The 24744-nt window shown below is 38.9% G+C and overlaps 1 protein-coding gene across 1 annotated transcript in view; it reads right to left on the bottom strand.

The window, feature by feature from the left end:
• CDH12 (cadherin 12) overlaps window positions 1-24744 on the bottom strand; it is a 234760-nt gene that overhangs the window by 11983 nt on the left and 198033 nt on the right. Inside the window, exons 7-8 of the mRNA XM_018065476.1 lie at window positions 22596-22732; window positions 4882-5003 (exon numbers count right to left, since the gene is read on the bottom strand). Coding sequence (XP_017920965.1) covers window positions 4882-5003; window positions 22596-22732 — 259 coding nt within the window. The remainder of the gene's footprint in view (window positions 1-4881; window positions 5004-22595; window positions 22733-24744) is intronic.

The raw sequence follows: 24744 nt of genomic DNA, 5'->3' as shown, positions 1-24744 counted from the left end.
GTATGAAAAGGCAAAATGATAAGATACTGAAAGAGGAACTCCCCAGGTCAGTAGATGCCCAATATGTTACTGGAGATCAGTGGAGAAATAATTCCAGAAAGAATGAAAGGATGGAGCCAAAGCAAAAACAATACCCAGCTGTGGATGTGACTGGTGATAGAAGCAAGGTCCGATGCTATTAAGAGCAATATTGCATAGGAACCTGAAATGTCAGGTCCATGAATCAAGGCAAATTGGAAGTGGTCAAACAAGAGATGGCAAGAGTGAACGTCGACTTTCTAGGAATCAGTGAACTAAAATGGACTGGAATGGGTAAATTTAACTTAGATGACCATTATATCTACTACTATGGGCAGGAATCCCTTAGAAGAAATGGAGTAGCCATCATGGTCAACAAGAGTCCGGAATGCAGTACTTGGATGCAGTCTCAAAAACGACAGAATGATCTCTGTTCATTTCCAAGGCAAACCATTCAATATCACAGTAATCCAACCCTATGCCCCAACCAGTAATGCTGAAGAAGATGAAGTTGAATGGTTCTATGAAGACCTATAAGACCTTTTAGAACTAACACCCAAAAAAGATGTCCTATTCATTATAGCGGACTGGAATGCAAAAGTAGGAAGTCAAGAAACACCCAGGATAACAGGAAAATTTGGCCTTGGAAATGGAATGAAGCAGGGCAAAGGCTAATAGAGTTTTGCCAAGAGAACGCACTGGTCATAGCAAACACTCTCATCCAACAACACAAGACTCTACACATGGACATCACCAGATGGTCAACCCCGAAATCAGATTAAATATGTTCTTTGCAGCCAAAGATAGAGAAGCTCTATACAGTCAGAAAAATAAGACCAGGAGCTGACTGTGGCTCAGATCATGAACTCTTTATTGCCAAATTCAGACTTAAATTGAAGAAGTAGGGAAAATCACTAGACCATTCAGGTAAGACCTAAATCAAATTCCTTATGATTATACAGTAGAAGTGAGAAATAGCTTTAAAGGACTAGATATGATAGAGAGAGTACCTGATGTACTATGGACAGAGGTTCATGACATTGTACAGGAGACAGGGATCAAGACCATCCCCACGGAAAAGAAATGCAAAAAAGCAAAATGGCTGTCTGAGGAGGCCTTATGAATAGCTGTGAAAAGAAGAGGAGTGAAAACCGAAGGAGAAAAGGAAAGATATAAGCATCTGAATGCCGAGTTCCAAAGAATAGCAAGGAGAGATAACAAAGCCTTCCTCAGTGATCAAGAAATAGAGGAAAACAACAGATGGGAAAGACTAGAGGTCAGTTCAAGAAAATTAGAGAAACCAAGGGAACATTTCATGCAAAGATGGGCTCAATAAAAGACAGAAATGATATGGACTTAACAGAAGCAGAAGATATTAAGAGGTGGCAAGAATACACAGAAGAACTGTACAAAAAAGATATTCACGACCAAGATAATCACAATGGTGTGATCACTCACCTAGAGCCAGACATCCTGGAATGTGAAGTCAAGCGGGCCTTAGAAAGTATCAGTAAGAACAAAGCTAGTGGAGGTGATGGAATTCCAGTTGAGCTATTTCAAATCCTGAAAGATCCTGTGAAAGTGCTGCACCCATGCCAGGAAATTTGGAAAACTCAGCAGTGGCCACAGGACTGGAAAAGGTCAGTTTTCATTCCAATCCCAAAGAAAGGCAATACCAAAGAATGCTCAATTGCAGTCATCTCACACACTAGTAAAGTAATGCTCAGAATTCTGCAAACTAGGCTTCAGCAATACGTGAACCATGAACTTCCTGATGTTGAAGCTGGTTTTAGAAAAGGCAGGGGAACCAGAGATCAAATTGCCAACATCCGCTGGATCATGGAAAAAGCAAGAGAGTTCCAGAAAAACATCTATTTCTGCTTTAGTGACTATGCCAAAGCCTTTGACTGTGTGGATCACAATAAACTGTGGAAAATTCTGAAAGAGATGGGAATAACAGACCACCTAACCTGCCTCTTGAGAAACCTGTAAGCAGGTCAGGAAGCAGCAGTTAGAACTGAACATGGAACAACAGACTGGTTCCAAATAGGAAAAGGAGTATGTCAAGGCTGTATATTGTCACCCTGCTTATTTAACTTATATGCAGAGTACATCATTAGAAATGCTGGGCTGGAAGAAGCACAAGCTGGAATTAAGATATCCCACAGAAATTTCAATAACCTCAGATATGCACATGACACCACCCTTATGGCAGAAAGTGAAGAGGAACTAAAAAGCCTCTTGATGAAAGTGAAAGGGGAGAATGAAAAAGTTGGCTTAAAACTCAACATTTGGAAAACTAAGATCATGGCATCTGGTCCCATCATTTCATGGGAAATAGATGGGGAAACAGTGTCAGACTTTATTTTTGGGGGGCTCCAAAATCAATGCAGATGGTGGTTGTAGCCATGAAATTAAAAGACACTTACTCCTTTGAAGGAAAGTTATGACCAACCTAGATAGCATATTCAAAAGCAGAGATATTACTTTGCCAACAAACGTCCATCTAGTCAAGGCTATGGTTTTTCCAGTGGTCATGTATGGATCTGAGAATTGGACTTTGAAGAAAGCTGAGCGCCGAAGAATTGATGCTTTTGAATTGTGGTGTTGGAGAAGACTCTTGAGAGTTCCTTGGATTGAAAGGAGATCCCTCCAGTCCATTCTAAAGATCAGTCCTGGGTATTCTTTGGAAGGATTGATGCTAAAGCTGAAACTTCAATACTTTGGCCACCTCATGCGAAGGGTTGACTCATTGGAAAAGACTCTGATGCTGGAAGGTATTGGGGCAAGTAGGAGAAGGGGACGACAGAGGATGAGATGGTTGGATGGCATCACCTACTCAATGGACATGAGTTTGAGTGAACTCCGGGAGTTGGTGATGGATAGGGAGGCCCGGCGTGCTTCAATTCATGGGGTCACAAAGAGTCAGACACAACTGAGTGACTGAACTAATCTGATATATAAATATATTTATGCGTTCATTTAAAGTTAAAGGTACAAATTTATCACTTGGGAATTATGATTAAATAAGTCATCCTGTAATAAAGTTAGTGAAATGAATGTGTTAGTTGCTCAGTCATGCCCAACTCTTTATGACCGCATGGACTGTAGCCCATCAGGTTCCTCATTCCATGGAATTATCCAGGCAAGAATACTGGAGTGAGTTGCCATTCCCTTCTCCAGGGGATCTTCTCGAACCAGGGATTGAACCCGAGTCTGCAATGAAGGCACATTCTTTACCATCTGAACTACCAGGGAATTTTCTCCAAATTATCAAAAGAAGTAATAGAGCAACACAGTCCCCTAGAAGTTTCTGTACTGATGGGAACATTCTGTATGTACACTGATAAAAATGGTAGCCACTTGGAATCTAGGATTAGCAAATACAAGCTAAATATATAACTAATAAGGACCTATTGTATAGCATAGGGAACTCTATATTCTATAATAACCAATATGAGAAAAGAGTCTGAAAAAGAATGGATATGCATCTATGTATAACTGATTCAATTTTCAGTACACCTGAAACTAACTCAATACTGTAAATCAACTATACTCCAATAAAAGTATTTTTAAAAAATTGTAGCCACTCTTCTCATACAAATACCAGGCACCAGAAACAAACAAGTGTGAATGATAACTTTTAAAATGTATTTAATATTAATCAAATATGCATAAGGCTAGTGAACATCACATGACTAGAGCCATGTGAGAAATATTCTATGAAGCAGTAGAAGACATTCAAATGGAAGCAAATACTAGATAATAAAGAAGGATATTTTTAATAAAAATACAGTTTCAAATATTAAGATATTTCCGCAAGTAAGAATTGATACTTCAAATTTACTTAAATAAGTAGTTAAAGTTATTCTATGCAAAAGAAATTGAAATAGACATCAAACCAAAGCATAGAGATGGATTTTTCTTTTGGAACCTAGGTACGCAATATTGGATTAATTACATTCTTATTGCATAACACACTCTTACCATCTGCTCATCCCTGGTTCCTATTAATCATATTACATCATAGCTCCATTCATTCACTTATGAAAGTGAAAGTGTTAGTTGCTCAGTCATGTCCTACTCTTTGCAACCCCATGAACTGTAGCTCCTTTGCCTATGGAATTCTAGAGGCAAGATTACTAGACTGGGTAGCCATTCCCTTCTCCAGGGAATCTTCCTGACCCACGGATCGAACCCAGGTCATCTTCACTGCAGGCAGATTTTTTACCATTCGAGCCACCAGGGAAGTCCTTTATAATAGCGTTTATAAAAAAGCTGGCTACTCACCATTACCCACATAAATGCTAGGATTTTGACGGGAACTTTCATTAACAATGTGGTCCTTCCTCTTATGCTCTCCTCCCAGAACCTCCCTCCAGAGTAATACTTAGCAAGAAAATGTAATTCAGATATTTTGAATAACCCAGATGTTCTATTCAAGGCCACCAGAAAAAGTTTTCCTTTCTTCATGTGCTTAAGAGTATCTATGCACCCCTTCATAAAAGCATGTGAACAAAGCAAGAAATATCACAGAAGACTAGAGTCCAAAGTTTTTGCTTACTGGGCTTGCAGTCACAAGTGTTTTGGAAATTTCATAGTCTCCAGAAAATAACAGAATGTGCAATCTTAGAACTGTTAGTTATACAGAATATATTCACTAGGCCATCATCATTTTTATCCCATGTGGTAATAATTCCACATGCAACACATGCCATTAATTCAAAAGAAAATGCTACCATTTATGGTTTATTTTATGAAGACATGCAATCCATGTCTATATGCATGCATGGTCTCATAACCTAAAACACATGCATAGAGCAGGTCTTTATAAAATCTTAAATAACAACATTGATAAGATACCTGTCCTGGTTTGGCATTTTCACACACAGCTGTCTCATATGGCACAGATATTTCTGGAGGAAATTCATTGACATCTAGGACATTAATTAATATGTTGACTCTGCTGGTTAACAATGGGTTACCTGTTAAAAACAAACAAGGAGAAAAGATGATTACACAATCTGTTCAATCATTGCTTTTATAGTGAATATCATTAACATTTGAAAATCAGCATTCTTATGGAATCCAGATGACTTTTTCTTTATGGGAAACTGAGGCATTGTGTCAAGTATAAATGATAAAAAGATGAATATGGGCACTCTCCCTCTCTCACTGTCAGAGAACCAGCAGTGCACTACACAAGAATTTATCCTTGAAAATCACCCTCAAAGTTAAGGACAACTGTTTAGCTCATGTTTCATCAGAAGTGCAGCCATCAAACCAGAGTGAGTTAACAAGACCAGTCTTCACTAAACAGTGATCTTTTTCATTGACTAAAACATATGCTTTTATAAGTGTGTCTATAACTTTATTCAGTAGTATCATCTACATATTTAAATAACTTTCTCAAACTGATCCCCCCTAAAAAGATGACAAGTTACAAGGAATGTGAAGGAAAGGTGACTTTTTATAGATGAAAATTAAAATAAACTTAAGGAAGTAGAAATAAGACATTATGGACAGTTAGGATGCACCCTAAAATTATTCGCTGATGATGAGAAAGGACAAAGTTAACAGCATTTCCTTCCTACAGTGTCAAAAAATATTGCTTTGTAAAACTGTCTCTGTCAAAATCCCATCATGAGTTTTAGTCCCAATCTGCGGTATGGTACTAACTCCTCTGTCCTTTGCTGAAGAAGACCAGGCATAATTCAACAAATAAGGATAACACAATGGATATTTTTCAATTTATTTATTTTACCCAATGAAACTTTACAGATGTGCCGGGAGCCAGCGTGAGGAATCCCACCCATGACAAGGTCATGCAGCAGGGGCCTGATGGATAAGGCGAATTAGGCCTCAGGTTTTCCCCCTGGTATTTCCTGAGCATGTACCCCCCAGAAAATAAGAATATGCCTGCCTTATTGTATTGTGCTTTTCTACTTTTCTGACACTCTCTGGAAAAAGTTAATTCAGGGCTTCAATCTCCTGCAAAAGAATGTCTCAGCTTAAAACCCCCTCTGATAACTCTCTAGCTTGCCTGACAGGTTCCCCCAGACTTTTTACAGCTTGTGAATTGTTTACAGTCTCCCAACCACGAGAGGCACAAGAAGCTTAAAACATCCTAGGAACAGATGGATAAGGTACCCCAGGTTGTTGAAGTATCTACTCCAAAGTCACACATCTAAAGGAATGGGGAGTTAATATCCAAACTTAGGACTATGGAAATCCAAGTATTATGTTCACTCCACTTTTTTAATGATTTGTTATTGTGTTAGATTCTTCGTCTGCAACGCCACTGAAGATTCACAGTATTGGCGTTTTTAGATCTCTGTCTGGATGCTTTTAAAGAATGCATATAAATCTTACCACATGATAGATTCTGACAAGCCTACAATATTCTGTTATGCTGAAACTGATTTAAAGAAATAAAAAGCATCGTCAGCAGTAGCTTAAGAAATGTTCACATATTCATATATGACAAAGTGAAATCCATCGTCGTATACCAGTTCAGGCACAGATAACATAAAAGGAGGAGAAATGGAATGTTTAATAAGTTACTGTGAGGATGGGACAAGATTTCTCTCCCAATTATATTTATAATACTGACTTGCGTTTATAATGTATAAACATGTTATTAATTTGAATTGATTTTTACCCATGAGAAAGTCTGTTTTGGTAGTTTTAAATATTTATCCTCCTGGAATATAGATTTTACATCTGCCCCAATGAGTAATGTGCCTCAAAATATAATCACTATTATAATATCTTATTATTAAAAGTGTTTCTCAAAGACGAGCTTTTGGTATTTTCAGTTCAGTTCAGTCACTCAGTTGTGTCTGACTCTTTGCGACCTCATGAATTGTAGCACTCAGGCCTCCCTGTCCATCACCAACTTCCAAAGTTCACCCAAACTCATGTCCATTGAGTCAGTGATCCCATCCAGCCATCTCAGCTAAAGCCAAATATTTTGTTGTGTGAAATTTTCCTGTGCACTATAGGACTTTTAGAACCACCATATAATAAATGTGACTAAGCATCACTGTGGCAATTACAAAATATGTGTTAGTCATGTTTGATTTTGTGACCCCGTGGACTGTATAGCCTGCCAGGCTCCTCTGACCATGGAATTCTCTAGGCAAGAATACTGGAGTGGGTTGCCATGCCCTCCTCCAGGGGATCTTCCTGTCCAGGGATCAAAACCCTGGTCTCATGCATAGCAGGCAGATTCCTTACCATCTGAGCCAACAGGGAAGCCCCTAACATAACAGTAGATACTGGGCTTTATAACATGCACAGAAAGGAAAAATGTGAAGAGATACAGTTGCTGTTGTTGCTGCTAAGTCGCTTCAGTCGTGTCTGACTCTGCGCGACCCCACAGACGGCAGCCCACCAGGCTCCGCAGTCCCTGGGATTCTCCAGGCAAGAACACTGGAGTGGGCTGCCATTTCCTTCTCCAATGCATGAAAGTGAAAAGTGAAAGTGAGGTCGCTCAGTAAGCTTCTGACTCTTCGTGACCCCATGGGCTGCAGCCTACCAGGCTCCTCCATCCATGGGATTTTCCAGGCAAGAGTACTGGAGTGGAGTGCCATTGCCTTCTCCAATACAGTTGTTAGTTGTACTCATTCTTGGGACAGGAGGGTAGAAGTAGAGGAGACTTTTTTGGCCTTTCACGGAAAGGATGCAGAGTAGAAACAACCACAAAGCCTTTGAGTACTTCCTGAAAAGGTGCAGAGAGGAAGGCTTCCCTGAGTGGATTTGAACCCCCCAACCTTTTGGTTAGCGACTAAATGCTCCAACAGACTGTGCCACAGAGATACATGCAATTACAAAATAAATGCCCAAATAAGAACAGAGGAAAAACTGTAACAGCACCAAAGATGGGTTATCCATACTGTCCAAAAAGAGTTATGGGTTTATAGTTTTCAATCTATAACTCTTCTATTGTATTTTTGTAAAACTTCTTATGATTAAAGGTTTAAAAATGTCACCTTCTATTTGTAAATCTGGTTAGGTAAGCAGCAACATTTATCTTTGACAACTACTGTATTCAGTTAAGAACTGACCTTTTCACAAGGGAATATTTTTATTAGAGTAATACAGAAATTTTTTGATTCATGTATGTAATTCACTAAATGGAATGGTAAAGTGATGAAATTTCTTTTGTGACTCTTCTCATCTTTGAAACAACAGTGATGGCATTTCTTTAAACTTGATTTGGCATAAACATTACTATCCAAATCCCTTCCATATTAGAAACTAGTTATCAATGAGCAATTATAAAGTCAATTGAAATATGAACTTAGTAAATATTAAATACTCAAAACCTTACACAATTAATTGCTGTGTTCCCAGTAGTCAAGCCATTCAAACTCCAATTATCATTGATTAATATTGCTTATATTGAATAGCCAACTTATTAATAGTTTTGTGGTCAGTTAAGATAATCATTCACTCATTCTATTTTGTCCCTCAGGCCTTCAAGACCGTTTTGCTAAATCTTTTTTCTTTACTCTTCATGATATCTTGATCAAATCCCATAACTTTTTGAGCCAATTTAAATTAGAACTGCCTTAACATTTTAAAGTACAACTTAAACCAAGAAAAAAAAATAAGGCTAAATTATAAAAATCAAGAATAAAGGAGAAGCGAAATACCATAAGTGAAATGCATATTATAAAATGATATTTTAAATTTATTCCAAAAGTTCAGTCAACATAGATAAACTGGACAAACTCCTAGAAGGACATATATTGTCACATATGTGCGTGCTAAGTCACTTCAGTCATGTTTGACTCTGACACCTTATGGACTGTAGCCCTCCAGGCTCCTCTGTCCTTGATATTCTCCAGGCAAGAATCCTGGAGTGAGTTGCCATGCCCTCCTCCAGGGAATCTTCCTGACCCAGGAATTAAACCCACATCTCTTATGTCTCCTCCATTGGTGGGCAAGCTCTTTGTCACTAGCATCAAAATGAACTAGAAGATCTTAATAGATCTAAGGCAAGTGGGGAAAGTTAAGCTTTAATAAAAAATCTCCCAACCAAGAAAAAGTCATGCCCACATGGCTTCACTGGGAAAGTCTAGCAACTATTTATAGACCACATAATATCAATTCTTCATAAACTCCTTCAGAAAATAGAGGAGAAAAACACTTACCAGCTTATTCTTCGTACCAAAAGTTAATCAAAAATATCAGGGGGAAAAAAGCATGGATTAACCTCATAAACACAGATATAAAAATTGCTTAAAAATATATTAGCAGTCAATCCCAGAAGCATATTATAAAGCTAATATATAATGACCAAATATCATTTATCCTAGGGATGTAAAGTTAGTTTAACATCTAATAGTATTATAATTAATGTGATATATCATATTAATAGAAGAAAGAACAAAAAATTGCATAAGCATTTTGATAGACTCAGCATTAGCATTTGACAAAATGTTATCCATTCATGATTTTAAAAAAAAAAAGGTCCTCAACGAATAATGCATAAAAGGCAACATCCTCAATTTGACGTAGTCTATCTATGCTAAAGAAGCCCATAGCCAGCATTATATTCAATGGTGAGAGGCCAAATAATTTCTTTCTAATATTGAGCATATGGCAAGAGTGTATGTTCTTACCACATATTCACCATTGCACTTGAGGATTTATTTAGTGCAACCAAATAAAAATAAAATTTAAAAGTATTCAGATTGAAAAGAAAAAAAAAAATTATCAAAAAATGTCAAGACCCTGTAGGTTGCAAACTCTAAAATATCCACAAAAAAACTTATAGGTATAATCAGGGGAGTACATCAAGAACAGTATTAAAAATGGCTACTGTATATCTGTATACTAGAAAAAAAAAAGAATTGATAAAAAATTCAAGTCACAATAGAGTCAAAGATAATAAAATATTTAGGAATAAATTTAGCAAAATAAAGGTAGGAATTATAAACAGAAATTGACAAATCATTTCTCAGAGAAATAAAAGGGATTCCTGATAGAAAGGACTGCTGGTGGAAATATAAAGCTGTAAAGTTCACTTTAGAAAATAGGTTGAAACTTTCTTTAAACACTGACATGTGAAGTAAGATTCTCTCAGTTGTAACGCTTTGTGACCCGTGGTCTATACAGTCCATGGAATTCTCCAGGCCAGAATACTAGAGTGGGTAGCCTTTCCCTTCACCAGGGGATCTTCCCAACCCAGGCATCGAACCCAGGTCTCCTGCATTGCAGGCGGGTTCTTTACCATCTGAGTCACAAAGGAAGCTCAAGAATTAAACACTGAATGTGAATTTATAAGACAACAATTCCGCTACTAGATATCTACCTAAGAGGATGAAAGGAACATCCACAGAAAACCTGTATACATATGTTCATGGAGGTATTATGCATAGGGCCTCAAACTGGGAACAATTCAAATGTCTATCTTTTGGTGAATAGATTAATAGTAACCTACCCATACAATAAAATTATATAATAAAAACAGGAAACAAAACAGTGATATGTGCTTAAACAACATGAATGAACCTCCAACATTTATGCTTTATTGATAAGACTAACAGCACTTCTTGTTTTTGTTTTAGTCTCTAAGTTGTGTCCAACTCTTTTGCAACATGATGGACTGTAGCCCTTCAGGCTCCTCTGTTCATGGAATTTTCCAGGCAAGAATCCTGGAGTGGGTTGTTATTTCCTTCTCCAGGGGATCTTTCTGACCCAGGGATTGAACTGGCATCTCCTGCATTGGTGGCACTTTCTTTACCACTGAGCGTCTGGGGAAGATCAATACCACTCCTTGAAATTGTGAATCACTCAGTCATGTTTGACTCTTTGTGACCCTATGACCTGTAGCCCGCCAGGGTCCTCTGTCCATAGGATTTTCCAGGCCAGAATACTGGAGTGGGTTGCCATGCTCTTCTCCATGGGATGGGGACCTTCCTGATGCAGGGATAGAAGCCAGGTTTCCTGCATTGCAGGCAGATTCTTTACCATCTGGACCACCAGGGTGTCCCCTCTTATTTGGAGTTTATTTAGCTGAAGAAAGCAAAAAGTTTCAAAGCCTTTGGGCTTCAGAAATACAAGAGCTTCCCAGAGATTCCAGCCCTCAGCTGTCAAGTCTTCTAGACTTCCTGGGGGCAGATATTAAGACAAACTCTTTCAGAATGCATTAAGGGCTTCCCTGGTGGCTCAGATGGTTAAGACTCTATCTGCCTGCAAATCAGGAGACCTGGGTTTGATCCCTGGGTTAGGAAGATCCCCTAGAGAAGGAAATGGCAACCCACTCCAATATTCTTGCCTGGAGAATTCCACGGACAGAGGAGCCTGACAGGCCACAGTTCATGGGGGTGGCAAAGAGGCAGACCCTTCTGGGTGACTTTCACTTTTTAGAATTCCTGACCCCAAAATGTTTTATCATGATCTATTATGAAGCCATAGGTAACCAATTCCAATGATAAGAAATATCAAAATGCATATTAAAAGGAAATAAGCTTTTCAACTAGGGTTACAGCTGCAATGGGCCCTACAGGGCACAGTGGCCATGATGTTGGAAACGGTATTCTTTTCCAGAAGTCTTGCAGGAGCTTTCCTCCAGGGCATTGTTGTTGAGTTAGGGGGAGCTCCCACTTGTCCCAGGTCTGCAGACACATCAAGCAAGGCTTCTGCTTCCATGGAGTTTGATGCAGCTGTCAGCTCCCACAGTCACCAGGCCTCCTGGAGTGAAGTCACCATCCTTCAGAGTCATATGTCACTATCCTTCAGAGTCATATGTCACTCTGTCCTGACTCACAGGGGCTCTAAGCCCACCAACTGCAGCTGTGAGTCAAGCTGGGCAGGCCCCTGCTGGGACATGGAGCCTGGCCTGTGAGATTGGCCAGCAAAGCTAAGGAAGCTGGTGAGCGTTTCTGGAGGTCTCCTTCCCCATCAACTGCTGAGGGAGATCACAGTGACTCTCAGGACTCTTAGGTCCAAGTCAGCGTCTGGCCTCACTTCAAAACCCAGACTTTGAGAGCAAGCAGGACAGTCGAGGCATCACATGTGACATCAGTATGGACAAGGTGTGGTCAAGCCAGAGGCCACGCAGATCCTTGACTTCCTGTCCATCTGCACCCTTGCCTGCTTCTTGGGGTGCTGGTGTCTATCGCAGGTGAACTGTCAGGTCTTCCTCTGAATTTCATTATGCCTGTTCCCAGCGTCTGGTCCATTCCAGCTACCCCATACCCCACATATTCTATGTGAACACAGAGGCTGAGAAGGAACAACTCATCAGGAAATCCAAGGCCCAGATCAGCAGGATGGGATGCTGATAAAGCTTGTTTTGTTGGGTTATTGGTTAGTCACTATGTCTGACTCTTTGTGACCCCATGGACTGTAGCCCACCAGGCTACTCTGTCCATGAGATTTTCCAGGGCAAGAATACTGGAGTGGGTTGCCATTTCCTCCTCCAGGGGATCTTCTCCACCAAGGGATTGAACTCACATCTCAAGCTACTCACAAATTATTCATTAATTGTGCATATATTCAAATGTTCTAGAGGGTATGGTAAGCCATATATATCAAAGATGTATAAGATAAAGCCCTGGCTACTAAGAAGTTCACATCTGAGAGGATCCCTATGCAAATAGGTGAAATACAATATAGTCCATAATGCCAATAAAGTAACATTGACAATGCAAAAATATTTTCAATGTAAAAATACAATTTTTTAATTCCAATTTTGATAGCTGAAGTTAAAACTTTTCTGTGCATATCTAAAATATCATTTTATTCAAATTTCAACCTTTAGGTGACAAGCTTCTCATGTAGTTTTAATTTCCAGAGAAAAATCAGATGCTAATTAAGGAAACAAAAGCCTGACACAGTTGTGTATATAATTCTGATAGAGCAATTTTAGTGGTTTAAACTACTCCTAAGTTAACTTGATTATAGCAGGGCACTCATAAGCAGTTGAAAACTTACAATAAAATATAAATTATCACAAATTTGGATTCTATTATATTTACACATCATACAATTATGAGAAAATTGGTATCATTTTTAAATTAAATGCATGAGTATATTGGCATTAATAATTATTATCATCATGTATACAACACATTGAAGGCTTTATGAATGGTTAAGTATTTACAAGTAATTCATTAAATTATGAAATATTTGTCTGTATTACACACACTACAGAAATGTTGTCAATACTGATATAAATCAAAGTTACCTTTCTTTAAGAATACAAAATATTGATAGTTTCATACACTTCTTAGGGAAAAAGGACAATGTTAAATGGTAGATAAACTACCTGGACTCATAAATGTAAAGTAAGGCACTCATGGAGAGTAAAAGAAAGGCAATTAGAGGGAAAATGCAATAGATCCAAGCCAGAATTGAAACGAATGGTTTTCTTCAGCCCTCAAGTCATCTAGGCTCTCTGAGTAAGTACATGTCTTCATAGAAGTATATGTTTTCATAGCAACATTAAACTGCTTTATTTCCCAAATCCATGCTAATATTTAAAACACTAGAAAATTAGGCATTTGGTTTCAACATCAGTATCCATCCAGTGACCTGGCTATTATTTTTAAGGTGGAGATTTCTTGGTGATAATCCCAGAAATTCTGATTCAGTATGTCTTGAACGGGGTCCAGGAACACTCTAACAGTTGACTCTGATGCAGGTGAGAGTTGAGAAGTTGAAGAACAGTAGTAGAAATGAGAGGGCCAACCTCTTTATTTACTCTCAATAAAGGCACACATGACTTACAACACTCAGAACAAAAGACTAGACAAATTAGAAAGAAATGTCTCCTGCTCAAGCACTGCAGAGAATCCAGAGTCCTGTTGCTTGAGTCTCGTGACATAAACCTCAGTTGATACAGTGTAACCCAGACAGTGCTGATTTACAGAAAATGCGGGTCCCTGGTGTAACTACCTTGGGGAATTTGGGGAAGTGAAATATGCCTCTCTGGATATATGCTGAGCTAGAAACATTTAGTATTGATGGAAACAACAGAAAATAGGATGGACTCAAAACACACCTAAAAACTTCTCAGTTTCTCTATGTGCATTTAAGGCTCTGTTTGACAAGGCCTCTGACTTTCTTTGCCTTTTTTTTTTTTTTCTAAAAAATGGGGATATATTAATAATGACATATGGTGGTGGTAGTTTAGTTACTAAGTCATGTCCAGCTCCCTGTGACCCAATGGACTATAGCCTGCCAAGCTCCTTTTTCCATAGAATTCTCCAGCAAGAATACTAGAAAGGGTTGCCCTTTCCTTCTCTGGGGGAATCTTCCTGATCCAGCGATTAAATCCACATCTCCAGCTTGGCAGGCAGATTCTTTGAGCCACTTGGGAAGCCCATAAATGACATATAACATTATATTAATTTAGGTGTACAAGTGTTGATCTTGAAATGGTTGCTTGAAGCAAAAGCATAGGTATGCATAAAGGTGAATGTGATCAAAACATACAGACTTCCAGTTATAAATAACTCAGTCCTAGGACTGGAATGCACAGCATGGTGACTGCAGCTGACAATAGAATACTCTATGATAAAGTCTTTCAGAGAGGGGAGCTCAGGCTTCCTTTCTGAATGTATTTTCTTTACCCTCCTCTACATACTCTGGACACCCACTGTACTACCCTACTTGTAATTTTTCATCCAAACATGAGATTTGATACCATTCTGTCTTTGCTAAAGATGTTTTCTCCACCTAGAACTCCCTCCTCTCCACCTTTTTCATATCTTCTCCATCTTTTAAAGACTCAGCTCAAATGATAATTCCTATGATGTGACATACTATGCTTATGCTTTCAAATTTTTTTTTATTTTTTAAAAATAAAACATAGTATTTTGATAATAAAAATACTTAAATAATTATTTTTTCTTACAGCACTTTGTCTTTTGCTTGTATTCTTAATGAATTCAACCAGATCATTGTCTTTCTCACAAAATTTTCAGGCTTAGTGATTAAGTAATGGGGTTCCCAAGTGGAACTAGTGGTAAAGAACCCACCTGCAGAATACTTAGAGATTTGGGTTCAATCCCTGGGTCAGGAAGATCGCCTGGAGGAGGAAATGGCAACCCACTCCAGTATTCTTGCCTGGGGAATGACATGGACAGAGGAACCTGGTAGACTAGAGTCCATAGGTGTGGCAAAGAGTCGGACACGATTGAAGCGACTTAGCAGCAGTGATAAAGTAATACAGCCTCTAAACTCTCTTCACTTTTAGAGACACTTGTCTTTGTGCGTGTGTGCTTAGTCACTCAGTCATGTCTGACTCTGCAACCCCATGGACTGTAGCCCGCCAGGCTCCTCTGTCCATGGGGATTCTCCAAGACAGAATACTGCAGTGGGTTGCCATGTCCTTCTCCAGGGGATCTTCCCAACTGAGAGATCAAATCCAGGTCTCCCGCATTGCAGGTGGATTCTTTACCAACTGAGCCACGAGACTTCTTTAGTTGCTGAGAAAATGCATATGGTAGGCAACCTTCACATGAGTTGTGTGTGTGCTAAGTGTCTTCAGTCATGTCTGACTCTATGTGACCCTATGGACTGTTGCCTGTCAGACTCCTCAGTCTATGGGATTCTCCAGGCAAGAATACTGGAATGTGTTGCCATGCCCTCCTCCAGGGAATCTCTAAAACCCAGGGATCAAACCCACATCTTTTAGGTCTCCTACACTAGCAGGTGAGTTCTTTGCTGCTAGCACCACCAGGGAGACCCACCCACATGAGTTATCTCCATGTGATTTTCTGCCCTTAAATGTGGTCTGGATCTAATGATTTGATTCTATTTAGTATGTGTGTGTTAGTCAGTCAGTCATGTCCAACTCTTTGTGACCCCATGGACTATAGCACATCAGGGTCCTCTATCCATGAGATTCTTCAGGCAAGAATACTGGAGTAGGTAGCATTCCCTTCTCCCTGGGATCTTCCCAACCCAGGGATCAAATCCTAGTCTCCTGCTTTGCTGAGGCAAAAGTGATACCACTGATAAGAAATGGCATGACATCACTTTTGCAGGGGAGTAGAACTCTATTTGAAGAAGACAAAATCCATGGGGTCACTGACTCCTCCACCTCCTCCTTCTACCTCTCTTTTTTCTGCTGATGCCTGGGCTGAAGCATTGGCAGGAGTTGCAGAGTATCCCTCTGGAGGCAGGTGTGCTGGCCAGCTCGTTAATACCCTGGACAGTAACTAATATCTTCAGTGTTGTTTTCCTTTCAGCTCACACGTGACTTTGTTGAGCCAGGTCATCATCTACCTCATTGGTCCTTGCTCTGTCCAGGATCTTCTTTATATCTTTGGCACTGGAAAAGGCACTGCCATTAAAGGCAGTGAGCAGGTAGGAGGTGGCATAGTATAGGTAGACAGGATTTTCTAAATATAGGGAAATTATCACAATGAAATCATTAGGAACTGCTGTAGTTTGTTTTTTTTTTTGTTTTGTTTTGTTTTGTTTTGTTTTGTTTTGAGTGTGATCTAGTGATAGATACCTATTGGATAGAGATTGAAATCTACCCACCTACAACACGGCCACACACATATCATTGCACATAAATTTCCCTAGTCTCATATTTTGAGTCTTTGTAGATCAGGCAGGAAAGTATCTGCCTGCAATGTGAGTGACCCAGGTTCAATCCCTGGATGGGTAAGATCCCCTAGAGAAGGGAATGACTACCCATTATAGTATTCTCACCTGAAGAATGCCATGGACAGAGGAGCCTGGTGGATTACAGTCCATGGGATCACAGAATCAGACATGATTGAAGGATTAACAATTTCACATTCACATATTATTTTTTAAATGCAAATTAACTATAGAACTCTAATAGGTAAGTAATCTAATGAGCTTAAATATAGATGGATAGATATAGTTAGATGCCAAGATTAACACTAATTTCAATTCAATTATTTGTACATTGCAAATGTACATATAATTACTATGTTGTTTTTCAGTTGCTAAGTCATGTCCAACTCTACAACCATAGGACTGCAGCCAGCCAGGCTCCTCTGTCCATTTAATTTTTCAGGCAAGAATACTGGAGAGGGTTGCCATTTCCTCCTCCAGGGGATCTTCCTGATCCAGGAGTCAAACCTGTGTCTTACTGTGTTTCCTGCATTGGCAAGTGGATTCTTTCATCAGTGCCACCTGGGAAGCCCTGGCTCCAGTCTTGTTTTGGTTAGTCATTCACTGTGTGACAAATGAAATATATCTTAGTTTACAGTTTCTTCACTCTTGCAATGTGGATAGCAATAAACTGAGTGAATATATATAAAGTTACTATAATAGTTTGGTTTACTAGCTTAAAACATTTCTTACAATTATTATAGAAAAAGTAGGTACTTTTTCTCATTTGGCCTGAGAACACTATTCCATGTCTATTTGGCACACAGGCAGAAGGAAACCCTTTAAAAAATTTTACTAAAAAATTTTATTTGCTCTGTTTAAATCTTTCATTTCTTAATGACCTGTTTGGTCAGTATAAACCTTTTGCTTCTTTCCCTGAAGGCTATCTGAGAGCACACTTAAGTCCATTGAATTCAGTGTAAGTTGCATAGTTTTAACTAACTAAATTAATTTGGGGGATCAACTTCTAACTATTCCCAAACTCTCCTTAGGAACAGACTTCAATCTTAGTTTTAACCACAACCAATAATGCTTTGAATGTAAATAATGCTCTACAGAAGTTTATAAAAATTTAGATGAAATTTTGTTAAGCCTATTACAGATAATAATCTCAGGTTGATTTTTCTCTACTGAAGATGACATTATTTGCATTATGTTGAAGTAAGAAACATTAATGCAAAGTAGTTCTAATGCTAAATAACCTTAAAAATTAATTACCTTACAGTTTAATCCCAGCTTATAATGGTGTACTTACATACAACATATTCCCCAAATATAGCACTTAGTAAGTCTACCACTGATTTCCGATCTGTTCCACAATGAATGGGAACAATGTATCACCATCTGGATAACTAACACAATCAAGAAAAGAAGAATTGTCTCATATCATCCATTTATTTTATAATTTTGTAAATTTTCTAAGGCTTTAATGTAGGTGTTTATAATTATGTTTATATAGGAATATGTGTTATAGTCAATACTCCCCTAAAGAACACAAAAAATTAGAAACATTTCTGTTGAAAGTTTCTGACAATTTGAATGAAGTGAATTTTTGAGATTTCCACTTTTTTTTTTCAATTTGCAAGATTAGTATAATAAAAACAGCAAAGCAGTAATGCATTAAAGAATTATTAGGGGTCTAATAAAATTATTTGGACCGCCAATTGTTGTAACACTGATTAATGGTTGCTTTTTAATTAATTGGAAGTTGTTCAATCATTGTACCATTTCATTTCATCTGAGAGTTTTTATAGAAGGGTCAGGGCCAAAGCATATGCTAGTATAATCTGCAATAAGGTACATTTACACAATTTTTTTCCACTTGGCAGGGTAAATGTGGGCTCTTTATTTCGTACTCATTCACCATGACAATAATTTCCTGCTCAGGCTGGCTAGTTTGAGCAGAGAAAGCAACCTTATATATTAAAATTTAAATAAAGTTGACTTTTAAACTCTGTGAGCTCAAATAAAACCCACAATAACCTATTCTTATTGCAGAATCATTAATTACCATGTGATATGTGCTTAGTCTCTTTCTTTTCCATGGAGATGTAAGGTGCATAGTGTTTGTCTCACCAGACTTCTTTGAAGATACTAAATTCCTCTCAGTAGTCTTTGAATAGACAGTGGAGTGGATAGAAGTAGATAATTTAGAAATATTAGCCAGCCGCCCTCTTATAAGGTGTGTTATATGTATGAGTTATGAGTCTAAGTCCCAGTGCTGCTTATGTCCCATTGAGTGCCAACATAACTGATGAGACTCCATACTGTGGGGATTCCTAAGTTGCATTTAGGTAAAAACTACATAGGATGTGACTGCAGCCATGAAATTAAAAGATGGTTGCTCCTTGGAAGAAAAGCTATGACCAACCTAGAGAGCATATTAAAAAGCAGAGACAGTACTTTGCCAACAAAGGTCCGTCTAGTCAAAGCTATGGTTTTTTCCAGTAGTCACGTGTGGATGTGAGAGTTGGATCATAAAGAAAGCTGGGCACCAAAGAACTGATGCTTTTGAACTGTGGTATGGAGAAGACTCTTGAGATTCCCCTGGACTGCAAGATCAAACCAGTCAATCCTAATGGAGATCGGCCCTGAATATTCATTGGAAGAACTGATGCTGAAGCTGAAACTCCTAAACTTTGGCCACCTGATGCAAAGAACTGACTCCTTAGAAAGACGTTGATGCTGGGAAAGATTGAAGGCAGGAGGACAAGGTGACAACAGAGAATGAGATGGTTGCATGGCATCACAAACTCAATGGGCATGAGTTTGAGCAAGCTCTGGGACTTGGCGATAGACAGGAAAGCCTGGCGTGCTGCACTCCAGGGGGCTGCAAAGAGCTGGACATGACTCAGCTGAACTGACCGGACATAGAAGGTAGAGATTGGAGTGGAGTCAGTGTGTGCCCTAATTATACTGATAATTAACAAAATATGGCCTGAAAATAGCACAATATTGTTAATCAATGATGCTCCAACATAAAATAATTTTTTTAAAAAAATCTGGTTCTCTAAATTTGAAAAATGATAAATTTAGGAACAAAGCATTGTAAAATGCATACACCCCTTACATTCTCCAAATGGTCGAAGCCAGGCTCTGACCTGAAGTGTCGAACCTGCTACTACAGGTGCCCTCATACCATGATGATGGTTTTTGGTGGCTTTTGTACCCCATGGGGAGAAGGAGAACTTTTAGAGCTACAGTACAGGTGAGTGAAGAACTAGAGACAGACTTTCATCTTGAGTTAAAGTACTGGATCTAATATCTGCCTTAAAAAAAATACACATTTTCCATGTATATTAACAGAAAGGTTAGGTGGCACAGAATAGTTTTAGTAAAAACTATTTTATTATAGACAATATGTTTTAAATAATTGAAATTATTTGAATAGGCTACTTCTGGTCAGTTATCACCTAATACATCTAAATCATCAGAGTGAATATAATGGAGTTCACAGAAGTCTTTACCCCATAACTTAGATATCTCATTTTCACTCTACTTGTCGAAGATCTAAGGAAACTAACGTTTATTTTCTAACCATATTATAGTTAAACTTCCCTCACTATTATGGATAAAGGAAATAATTCAGAGTTGAAATAATTGAAAGTGTGAAAAAGATGATGAATAACATATGTAACCATAATAGGAGTTGATATGGGAAGGGAGAAAGATATCTAGCAGGAAAGTGAAAGTGAAGTCGCTCAGTCGTGTCCGACTTTTTGCGGCCCCATGGACTGTAGCCCATCAGGCTCCTCCATCCGTGGAATTTTCCAGGTAAGAGTACTGGAGTGGGTTGCCATTTCCTTCTCCAGGGGATCTTCCTGACCCAGCGATCAAACCCGGGTCTCCTGCATTGCGGACAGATGCTTTACTGTCTGAGCCACCAGGGAAGCCCCCATCTAGCGGGAGAGGAAACTTTCAATCAGAAAAGCATTCAAAGAAAGCGGGCGAGGCTAACGTTCCCTTCTGTTCTCCTGATAGCAGGTCTGTTCAGGCAGCTGACTGGATGATCCATTCTGAGAGGCTAACTGAGCAAGGAAGGCAGATTTGAAAGGAGACAGCAGGACAGAGAAAGCCTACAGTGGAGGAGCAGCCTTCAGTGTGCGTGTTTAGCATGGCAGGGATGTGTGAGTTTCCTCAGGATCGAGTGGACAGCGCAGAAAGCTGGAACTGAGAAACCATGCTGTGAACTCTCCCAAGAAAACCATCTGCAGCCCGAGAGGCCCTGGACCTGAAATGAAGAAGCTGTAGGGTCTACCACTGGGTGCTCATAACAAGCTCATGGGCAGATGGGATGCTCAGAACGCCAACACCAAATAACCCAAAAATTACATGAAGAGAGCTAGTATTTGGGCAGTCCACTTAGCCAGTCTGCTTTAATCCTAGAAGTAGTGGCAAAAAGGGGAGTGCTGTCTCATCATCCAGGGGTATATGAGAGAGATTTATGTGAAATAATAACATTTGCAGCAACATGGATGGATCTAGAGATTATTAAGCTAAATGAAGTAAAGCCAAAGATAAATATATGATATCACTTTTATATGGAATCTAAGAAAATAATAAAATCAAATGTATTTGCAAAACAGAAATAAACTCACAGACTTAGAAAACAAACTTATGGTTAGCAAAGGGGAAAATCAGAGAAGGGTTAAGTTAGGAGTTTGGTATTAACATATACACCCTAGAATATATAAAATGGGCTTCCCCAGTGGGTCAGTCGTAAAGAACCAGGCTGCCAACACAGGAGACACAGGTTCGATCCCTGGGTCCGAAAGATCTCCTGGAGAAGAAAATAGCAGCCCACTCCAGCATTCTTGCCTGGGAAATCCTGTGGACAGAAGAGCCTGGCTGGCTATAGTCCATGGAGTTTCAAACAGTCGGACACAACTGAGTGAGGCTAACACTTTCCTATCTACACCCACTGAGTTGAGACTGATCAAAAACCTCTCAATAGACATGTTTGGTTAGCTCCTCCCTGCACTGAAAGGTGACATTAGCTGCCAGAACATTGTACCAGATGCACAAAAGGAAATAGGAAAGCAATATACGATATACTTGGGATTTCCTCAAAGCTTTCAATAGACCTTATGAAGAAGAACTGTTATGATGCACTTCCATTATAGACAAGTATGTTGAAAGCCAATGTCTCCACTCCTACCCTGACCTGTTACCTTAGGAAGCTTGTTACCTTGATAATATCCTCCATTGTCCAGCCAAACACACATGACCTACCACCACTCTAAGTCTAGAGGATTCTGGACCAAGCAGAAGCCAACCCAAGGAGTAATGCCTAACAGTCCTATAGATTCCGAATGATTCCTTGAAGAATTGCACTTAAAACTCCTGTATATTCTTCCACAGTGGTGTTCATAAAAACATATATGCTAACGAAAGAAGAGAGAAAGAAGAAGGGTGACTTTATAAATGTTCTCTTCAGGATTTCATTCAGTGGGCCAATGGTTAAAACTCTGTGTTTCCAGGGGACACAGGTTCAATCTCTAGAATGGAGATTCTACATGTTACATGACACAGTGAAAATAAATGAATAAATAAAATCATGCTCTCTTTAACTTCCAAAACTATTTCAGAATAGGTGATTTTATGTGATGATGATTCCCTCCTGCCTGGCCTATGAAACTCTGCATAATATATGCAGGGGTGCAATGTGGAAAGACATTGGAACTATGGCAGATTTTTAAGGTTACAAGGTGGAAAGAAGTGAGCTCACACCATGAAAACACTGCTAGATATTCCTGCCGTCCTGCAAACAAAGAGCAGTGGCAGCTGTCACAATTTTTCTGGACTTAGGCTATGAGGAAAAGGAGCAGGTTTCTGAGTTTCCCCAGGAGACCACTCAGCTGTCAGTCCAAAACTGAAAAACAGCTCAGCAGGGACTCGTTTAAGAGTGTGAAATTCAAAGAACTGCAGTATAACGTTGATTCCGTCCATGCCATACTTACTAACTTTACTCGCAATTATGGAGAAATTATACTGCGCGGTGCTTTCTCTGTCTAGTAATTCATTAGTGGCGATGGTTCCTTCAGTCGCATCTATTGTAAAGTAGCTGTCCCCATCACTCTTCCAATCTATGAGGTACCTGTGCACAAAAAGAGGAGATGCAAATGTGCAATGATTACACATTCATCATAATGGCAGTCAGGCTAACTTGACACAGTTCCTTATTTTTCTCCCTGTAGCTATTACCCACCTTGCAATAAAGAAGAGTGTAAGTGACAGCTTCTTTATTGCAAAGTCAGTATGCTCAAGGGGAAACTGGGAATAATGAAAGATTTAGTACTCCTGCTGTTCATATTATTTTAGGGTCTTGACACCTTGAAAGCTCAGCAGAGACTAAAATTCTAAAGCTGACCATGGGTTTCCTTAACCTGCTGAATATTAAAACTTTTTCAAGCAGTAAAAGACTCCTTAATGGTGGCTGTGGGAAGAGCTGGGGGTGGGGTAGGCATCTGGAAACAGCTACAAAGAACTTAGGTCAGAACAGAGGTAGCATCTTTGTTTCCATGAACAGAAAAAATAAAAAATCATGTTAGGGAAACTAAGGGGAAATTTTTAAACTGACAGGTGCTATAATTGCACAGAAATATTTTCCTCAAACACACAAAAAATGACCATGGTTGTTTTATTACTCTTATTACTTTTAAGAAACTCAGAACAAGTTTCTTAAAAAAAGTGACCTTGGCTATACTGTCTCTTTATGTTCTTTATTAGCCAAACTCCTTGATAGAAAGTGATCCACTTTCTTTATGTGAAACAGTTGGAATAAGAAATCCAAGAATATGAAATGAAATGCATTTTAGAAAAATATGCATTTGTATAAATCTTTATGTAGCAGTGAACATATAGAGTGATATATGTAAAATTATTTTAAAGGTATATTTTCAAACATCATATTAACAGACATTTTGAAATCTTTCTATGTGCCAGGTACTGTTCTAAATATTTATCACCATTTTTGTGACTGGAGAATCAAAGTGAGGTCCTTACAAACAGTGGCTGAAGACAGATGACAGCATTGTAGTCAGCCCCTCTAAATCCCCGGTCATCATGAAATGTTAATCAAGGCTTGTGTTTCAAAATAGCAAGTTTTAATCTTGACAAACAGGTTATTTAAAATCGGGACAGTGTGTGTAACATTTTAGAACTAGGTCAAAACTAGTTTGTCTTTATAGGTGGAGATTTATAACTTGTCAGTATTCATTAGTAACTGATAGGATCAGAGTAAGAACCAAGCTTCTTATCTGCCTTTGACATTTCCATTGTTGATTTTTGAAATGCATTGATGCTTTATGAGTTCAGTGTAGCATCCTGTCTCATAGAAATGATTTCAAAAATTATAAATGAACTTAAAAGCCAGTGAGTACAGCATATAATGAGCTTCATTCTCGCTATTGCAAGATGCCTTTTGGAATAAAAAAGCATTTTCAGCACCCATTTTCAGCACCTTTATTCAACTTGGTAACATGCCTAATTTGAGGTGGATTGTTACTGAACTTCCTTGGTGACCATAGCATTTCTGAAGAATTGCTGGTGTAGACTAATGGTGGCTGGTGTTTAATGGTAGAACTCACTAAATATTTGCTGAGTGCCCACTATGCTACCACTATTGTAGTAGGGTTGAAGCACAAAGGAAATTATAAAGTATAATGCTCACTAATAATGAGTCTAGTTGGAAGAAAGTATATAAAGAGGATTATTATGTTTGATAGAAGGACAGAAAAGACAAGACAGGGGTACAAAGAAGATCCCTGGTTCAACACCTATTGGTTCAGGCAAACCTTCCCACACACGATGTTTGACTGGCATTAGAAGGCTATAAGGGAATTATTTATGAGAAGAGAGAGGCAGACTAAGGAGAGGAGGAAAGATATTTTAGGAACATCAGTAGCAGCAGCAAAACTGTAGACTGCAAAACCAAGCCCACCAGGTTCCTCTGTCCTTGGAATTCTGCAAGCAAGAATACTGGAGTGGGTAGCCCTTTCCTTCTCTAAGGGATCTTCCTGACCCAGGGATTGAACCCAGGTCTCCTGAATTGCAGGCAGATTCTTTACAGTCTGAGACACCAGGGAAGCCCCCTTTCATTTTCAGAAG

Source organism: Capra hircus, chromosome 20 (assembly GCF_001704415.2).
Source record: "Capra hircus breed San Clemente chromosome 20, ASM170441v1, whole genome shotgun sequence".
Classification (NCBI taxonomy): Eukaryota; Metazoa; Chordata; class Mammalia; order Artiodactyla; family Bovidae; genus Capra; species Capra hircus.
Note: the sequence above shows the minus strand (reverse complement) of the source record. Positions and strands in the feature narration are given on the sequence as shown.